At 32.5% G+C, this 8,451-nt stretch overlaps 1 protein-coding gene across 1 annotated transcript; it reads left to right on the top strand.

Moving 5' to 3' along the window:
• Positions 1-1,928: 1,928 nt before the first annotated feature.
• On the top strand, positions 1,929-7,023 carry LOC133032358 (uncharacterized). Its single transcript, XM_061106275.1, has 5 exons — positions 1,929-1,955; positions 2,027-2,135; positions 2,735-2,931; positions 4,526-4,744; positions 6,877-7,023. The coding sequence occupies exons 1-5, from the start codon at positions 1,929-1,931 to the stop codon at positions 7,021-7,023; spliced, it is 699 nt and encodes a 232-aa protein (XP_060962258.1).
• Positions 7,024-8,451: the final 1,428 nt, after the last annotated feature.

Genomic DNA, 8,451 nt, shown 5'->3' on the forward strand with positions numbered 1-8,451 from the left:
TATTAATTAAACATACTAATTTAATGAACAAAATAATAATATTCACATAAGTTTATTATATCACTCTACGTGTGTTATGTTTATTTTTTTAGTAATTTTTTAGAAAATAAATAATATATATATAAAAAAAATTGTTTATTTTTATCTTTTTCTTTGTTTATTAATTGTGTCGTGTTTATTTTTTTTAATTAAATAATTTTTGGAATTTATAAAGTTATGTTTGTTTATTTATTTTTTGATGTAAGAATTATACTTCAATAAAAAACTTGTTCACTAACTCATTAGAAAATAATCAATATATAGAAACAATAGAAAGAAAATATACTTATTTTAGTATAGTATAAATTGACTATGTCTATTTTTATGTTTACAATTATAATAAACATACTAATAATATAAAATACTTTGTATATATATATATATATGTTTATTTTGTTTTCTATTTATTAAACATACTACTTTAATAAACAAAATAATAATATTCACATATGTTTATTATATCACTCTACGTGTCATGTTTATTTTTAGTAATTTTAAGTATTGATTTATATTTATATACATTAATGTTTATAATTTTGATATTGTATTTTATTAAAAAAAATCTTATTAAATTATAATAATTCATACTAAAATAGATAATAAACATTTATCTTTTAATAAAAAAATATTTAACTTGTTTATTTTTATAAAACTGTTTAATTAATTTTACGAAATTGTTTATTTTGAGGTTTAATAAACATATTACAAATGTATGGTTTCATGTAATAAGTTTTCAAAATGTATAAATTTTTAAAATAATTTTTTTTTGCACATTTTTTGTAATTATTTTGTTTTTGTTGTACATTATAGAAAAAAGCCCTATTTTTTATTGGTACACTAAAAGAACACTATACACACAACGCACATAATAGAGTAGAAAAGATTTTTTATTTCAATAACAAATGGAAAGAAGAAAAAAAACTTTCAAATCTCAACTCACTATTCACTAACACAACTTATATAAATGCTTCATTACAAATCACTCAGTACTACGTTAATTTTAGAAAAGTTAAGATTTAAAATTATTTTTTCTTAATATTAGAAGAAAAATTGGTAGTTGATAGCTTGATTCTCAAGATCAAATACATCTTTCAAATACCAATATCAAATCAGCCATCAGGTATTTTGTTAATTTATAATATTGTATTTCGTTTTGCATATTTTATAATTGATATTTATTTCTTATTATCATTTTCATTCTTTTTAAAATATTATTTTTGGTTTAATATCTTCTTATATAATATTATCAATAAGAATTTTTAGGGACCCCTTGTTAAGGGAAGAAGTGAATTGGTGGATAGTTGATGTTCAAGAAAATATCTTTCACTACCAAGTAATTTATATTTCTTTATAGTATTATTTTTTTTTCATTTTTTTTCATTTAGACTCATTTTTTGTTATCATTCTACGATATTTTTCTTAGTATTTATTTTCAAGAATCTTTTATATTATATTATTGATGTTCTCATGTTGAGAGACTAGAATATAGAGATTGGTTGTAAAACTTACAAAAATGTCCCTATTATATATTAATAGTCGAGAGGAACAATTATTCATGGCATATTGTTGTCAGTGTTAAATTAAATGTTATACATATTCTATTAGTATTAGTGGGGAAAATAATAAAGATATTCAAGTTCAAATGAGTTAAAAGATATCTCTTATTGTTTAATTAAAATCTTTAAGTAATTTAATAACACATAAAATATAATTCAATAGAACATAAAATACTGCGTATAAAATAATGTAATTTTCATTAAATACGAATCTTGTGTATAAGCATTATAAACATTATCATTTTTTATATTCACAAGCATTTTATTAATATTTAGTTAAATTTATCTCTATATATTGATGTATCATTCTAATTAACATTTTAAAAATTAAAAATGATTGGCACAAATAGTTATGGAGAGGTACTATGGTTGAAAAAGAGATGCACAATCCTCTACAAGAATGAATATTGAAAGTTCAAAATTAAAAAAAGGTGGAGATTAATCTTGCAGAGCTTCCTTCAAATCCTGGGCTACGAACTCCAATTTTAGAATATGATCTTAATGTTAGAGACCAAATTCGGAGAGCATACCTACAAAAAAGTTCTTATCAACCCATAATTAAATTTCCAAACAAAATGATCGCAAATCAAAGAAGAAAATTTCAGCAATCCTGGTATGTCGACTTTCCTACTTGGTTGGAATATAGCATAGAAAAGGATGCTCTGTTTTGCTTGTATTGCTATCTTTTTTAAATAAATAATAGAGACCAATCAGGTGGTAAGTGTTTTATCAAAAGGGGATTTTCATATTAGAAAGAAAGGTCAAGAGTGGGAAAACATGTCGGAGGCTCTAATAGTAGCCATAATAAAGCTCAGAGGAGTTGTGAAGCTTTAATGAATCAAAAGCAACATATTGAAATAATAATATCTAAATACTCAAGACAATAATGGAATATCGAACTTGTTTGAAATCATAAATTGATTGTGTTAAATATTTGCTACGACAAGGGCTTGCATTTCGTGGACATGATGAATTTGAGGATTCAAATAATCGAGGTAACTTTTTAGAGCTTTTGCATTTTCTGAATGATCACAATGATGACATCAAAATTGTTACATTGAAGAATGCCCCTAGAAATTTGAAATTAACATCTTTTGACATTCAAAAAGATATTGCTTAAGTTGCTGCTTCTAAAACAGTTAATGTTATTACGAAAGATATTGGAGATAAATGTTTTTCTGTTCTTGTTGACGAATCTCGTGATGTGTCAATGAATGAGAAAATAGTTGTTGTACTACGCTATGTTGATAAAAATGGTCTAGTGATTGAACGTTTTATTGGGGTGGAACATGTTACTAGTACTACGAGTCTTTCACTTAAAGACACGATTGACAAAGTATTTTCTAGACATGGATTGAGTTTGTCTAGACTACGAGAACAAGGATATGATGGGACTAGTAATATGTAAGGAGAGTTTAATGGTCTCAAAACTCTAATATTGAAGGACAATTCAAGTACTTTTTACATTCATTATTTCATTCGTCAACTTTAATTAATCCTTGTAGCAGTAGCAAAAAAGCATAGTAAAATTGCATCTTTCTTCACCTTGGTTGCTATGATTGTGAATGTTGTGAGAGCATCTGCAAAACATTGTGATACCCTTCAAGATAAGCAAGCTACCTTGATTCTCAAATCACTCCAAAATGATAAGACTTTACGTGGGTGAGGCTTAAATCAACCTATTTCTCTTAAACGTGCTAGAGATACACGATGTGTGACAGTCAGTAGTCTCGTGATTCATAAGGGGAAATGCCGAGTAAGCTGTGCAATCCCACATCGCCTAGGGAAGGTCATGTGTGATGATTCTGAGATTATGTAGGTATGGGACTACATAGTTGAAGAGGGCTTAAATGGATTGATTGGTACTACATATATCAACAAGGTGCATCTTGCTTTTTGGTAGCCCATCACGAAAGAACTCCACAGTTAAGCGTGCTTGACCTGGGGTAATTTCAGGATGGGTGACCTATTGGGAAGTTTTCCCAAGAAGTGTGCGAGTGAGGACAAAGCACGCTGGAAACACTCGTGTTGGTCTATAGGGTCAATCGTCAATCCAGGAAGCAGCCAGAGTGGCGTACTCGTGTATAAAAGTCATTATTCCGTGGATGTAATGGCCCAATGGAGGCTTGAAGCGGGGACGTTACAAATGGTATCAAAGCTTTGACCCAACCGGAAGTGTGGTCGACGAGGACGTCAGACCCCATAAAGGGGGTGATTGTGACAGTCAGTAGTCCCGTGATCTGTAAGGGGAAATATTGGGTAAGCTGTGCAATCCCACATCGCCTAGGGAAGGTCATGTGTGATGATTCTGAGATTATGTAGGTATGGGACTACATAGTTGAAGAGGGCTTAAATGGATTGATTGGTACTACATATATCAACAAGGTGCATCTTGCTTTTTGGTAGCCCATCACGAAAGAACTCCACAGTTAAACGTGCTTGACCTGGGGTAATTTCAGGATGGGTGACCTCTTGGGAAGTTTTCCCAGGAAGTGTGCGAGTGAGGACAAAGCACGCTAGAAATACTCGTGTTGGTATGTAGGGTCAGTCGTCAATCCAGGAAGTAGCCAGAGTAGCGTACTCGTGTATAAGAGCCATTATTCCATGGGTGTAGGGGCCTAATAGAGGCTTGAAGCGGGAACATTACACGATGAGGCTCACATTACGGTACGTTGATAACTGTGATGAATATATTTTCTTTTGTAATTAAACTTTTTGAAATCATTGTTGATGATGGATCCAATTCTGATCAAAAAAGTGAAGCATAAAACTTATTGAGTTTCATGCAATCATTTAAATTTGTGTTTAACTTACATTTGATGAAAATTATTTTGGAAATTACCAATTAGGTGTCAAAGGCACTACAAAGAAATAATCAAGATATTGTAAATGCCATGACAGTAATGAAAGTATGTAAAACACGATTGCAGATGATGAACGATAGTGGATCAGATTCTTTTCTAGCTCAGGTTTCTTTGTTTTGTGAGATACATGAATTGGAAGTTCCTAAAATGGACGGGATCTTTAAAGCTTCAGGTAAATCACGCCACAAATCTCATGAAATGACAAACTTGTATTATTTTCGAGTTGATTTGTTTTACTCTGTCATTGATCAGCAACTTCAAGAGCTCAATGATCGTTTTAATAAGGTAAACACTAAGTTGCTCCTGTGTGTAGCGTGTTTTTCTCCATGTGAATTGTTATCTACTTTTGACAAGAAAAAATTGATTAATTTGACTGAGTTTTATCCCAAAGATTTTTCTAGAATAGAGTTGATGCAACTAGATCAATTAGAATCTTACATTACTAATATGTGCATGAGTACAAATTTTAAGGAGTTGAAAGGAATTTGTGAGCTTGCACGAAAGATGGTGCAAACAAAAAAAACATTTGATATACCTATTAGTTTATCGATTGTTAACACTAGCATTACTTTTACATATTGCTACTGATATTGTCGAGAGTATTTTTTGCAATAAAAATTGTAAAAACCGTTTATGCAATAAGATAGGAGATCAATGGATGAATGATTGTTTAGTTATTTTTATTAAAAAATTAATTTTTGATGGCATTGATGATGAGACTATTATGCAACGATTTCAAACAATAAAAACTCATCGTATGCATTTGTAAATGTAAGATACTTTTAATAGATAATGTACTTGATTTCTATGCAATAACTTATTTTATATTATAGTTTGATATATAATTTTAAGTGCATATCCACATTTCCTGACTTTTTTATCTAGCTTCGCCGCTGACTCCATCCTCATCATCTTCCAATATTTGATAACTGCTAGAGGCCACCAAGAAAACCAAACAAAGAACAAACAAGAACAACAAGAATTACCGAGAGAAAAACTTACATAACCATGTCACAAAACAAAAATATATATAATTTCTCTTTTATATATACTTTCAAGAAATTTTATTTTATTTATGTTGTTTTATATATATAAATAAACATTATACATATTATATATATCACTTAGTAAATATAAAATGTATTATTCAAATCTTGAGTTAGTATTTTTAAAAACTCCCTATTATTAATCTATTGCTTATTTTAATCAATTTGTATGTTAATCTTATATATAGTATTGAGTCTCAAATATTTATAAATAAAAATACAAATTGTATGCGTATAAAAATATATATACATGAATTAGTGTATACAAATAAAGTGATTCAATTATTTAAATATAATAAAAATATATCATACCATCTACAATCCAATCGTAAAAGAGAATTTTGATTTTGTATGCATACAATTGGGGGAAATTAATCCCTTAAACAAACAATACCTAATATTTTTAAATTAGGCCAACATTTGTGTTCACCTCAAAATACCCTCCCCATTTACACTTTCTCTTTCTCCTTGTCTCTTGAAGTCTCTCTCGCCTCCTTCAACCACCGAACTGCCCCAATCCCCAAAAACCGCTGCAAACGAACCGACGACCAACTATTAGCAACCCATGACCACCCAACGACGAGCAAACCACTGTTGGACAAGGTTACCAACCCACGACCACCCGCAACAACGTCGAAGGTTAGTTTTTTATCACTTTTGTCTATTAATTTAATTTTTGCATGATTTACGGTTAAAATGTAAGAGATTATTGATAGGTTTGTTGAGATTTAGGGTTAAACCTCTGTGATTTGTGAGTTTGGGTTAGATTTAGGGTAGGATCGGTCATATCTGTATTTTGGAGAAGAATATGGTTTTTCAAGCCAGGTCCGATGCCATCCGATGCTATTCCAATGTAGGTCCGATGGTCTATAAGAGATTGCTAAGTTTCAACGTTGAAGACATCAGGCCCGATGCGGGCCTGATGGGTGGCCCGATATGTGTCTGATTGTATTCATTTTTGAATGGCCCAATTGTTGTATGTCCAATACGGGTCCGATGCGTGGTTTGATATGTGTCTGATAGTTGTTCAACTTTTATGTTTTTTTGTATGGTCCGATTGGACCGATATATGGTTTGATGCCCCCCCCCCCGATATATTACAAAATTTATGATATTATTGTAGGTTCGATACGGATCCGATAGGTGGTTCGATATGTGTCCGATAGTTTGTTCAACTTTCATGATTTTTTGAATGGCTCGATTGGACCAATATATGGTCCAATGGGCCATCGATAGTGGATCGATAGTTAGTCTGATTGTTTATGCATTTCTTCATTTTTGGTATGTCCGATATGGGTCCGATGGAGGTCCGATTTATGTCCGATGCTTTGCTACAAAATTGCTAACTTTCAATTTCTTGTTTTTTTACAGAGACCTCCACAGCTAATAATTCCACTCTCAGAGCATTACATAGGTCGTGTCACTTGGCGCGGCAGAAGTTATTACAACTTGAAGATTAAGGCCAAATTTGAGAAATTTAGATTATGGGATAGGGTGAAGGAATTCTCTTTCAAATAGTTCTTCGAGAGAGAACCATTATAATTTTTGGGGTATTTATCCATCAATTAATGTTGCACAAGATCCAATCTGACAAACTAGATGAGGTACACTTTTACTTGGCAAAGAAGAGATGCAGATTCGGTAGGGTGGAGTTTTGTTTGGTGACCGGGTTAAACTTGTTGCCCATACCTACTAAAGAAGAAATTAAAGAGAAAGAAAGTTTAGACCGGTTGAATATGGAGTATTTCAACGGTAATCCTTCCATCAGCTTTGGCCAACTGTGTAGAGTTTTTGAGAACTGCACAGAAGTTGATGATGTTTACAAGTTGGGGATGGCCTTGTTTGTTATGGGCGTCCTCACTGGTAAGGAGGAGAAGACTGTCGTTCCTCCTTTTTTCATAAGAATGGTTGACAACCTTCTATTCTCTTACGAGTACCCGTGGGGAAAGATTTTGTACAACAAGTTGATGGAAACTTGTAGTGAAGACTGCATAGATGTGAAGAATAAGATTCTTAAGAAGATTGAAAAGGGAGTTAGTCAGAAGGAGGCCAAATACTCATCTTACGGCTATATTGTAGTGTTGCAGTATTGAGCATACGAGGCCATCCTGGAGCTGGGCAATGAGTATGCAGTGAAGATGTTGCATTGCTTTTCGAGAATGGTCAATTGGGAGAGTAAGCCGAAAATGACACTCCGTAAGGACGAAGTGATACGATTATTTGCTAGAAATGTAAGTTTCTTACGCTTTACATTTATTTTATGTTAATTTCCATCTATTAATATATTTGTTTTAATTTTCAGTTGACATTATACTCTATGTTATGCCCCAAGTGAATGAGACTTAGTTTGTGAGTTGCATCACTGGTGGTGAGGCGCCTTTATTTATTGACTTGGAGGAACTAGTGTTGGGTGACGATGGGTAACCAACACAAGATGTTTTGCGAAGCTAGTCCCAGAAGCTTGCCTCGACATTAAAAGAACGAGCGGATGCAGCCCGAATCTTTAGAGACTCTACACCACCTGCACCGTCTCCACCACCTGCACCATCTTCACTACCAGATGAGTCTAATGTTGCCCTATCTACATCTATTCCCAACACTTCAGAGCCTCGAGAATCAGTATCCTCTGCCATGATGGCAAGGTTGGCAATTTTGGAGAGGGAACAACTAGCTTTGAAGTAAGGTCAGGCTGCTCTTTTGAAAGGACAGAACGAGATTATGGGTCCTTCGAAGACTATAATGAGACTCGTGTAAGATCCTAGAAGGCCGACACCAGATACACAGCCATAGCCACATCCACAATCATAAGAAGAGCCTAAGTCACCGAAAATGAAATCATTCTCCCAAATTATTATAGACCATATGATGATGATATGTTTTGTACACCTGACAACACGAAGATCACCAGCACTGGGGATACTCAGGATTCTGAGATACAGGTCTTGG

This window comes from Cannabis sativa, chromosome X, assembly GCF_029168945.1.
Source record: "Cannabis sativa cultivar Pink pepper isolate KNU-18-1 chromosome X, ASM2916894v1, whole genome shotgun sequence".
In the NCBI taxonomy this organism is placed as follows: Eukaryota; Viridiplantae; Streptophyta; class Magnoliopsida; order Rosales; family Cannabaceae; genus Cannabis; species Cannabis sativa.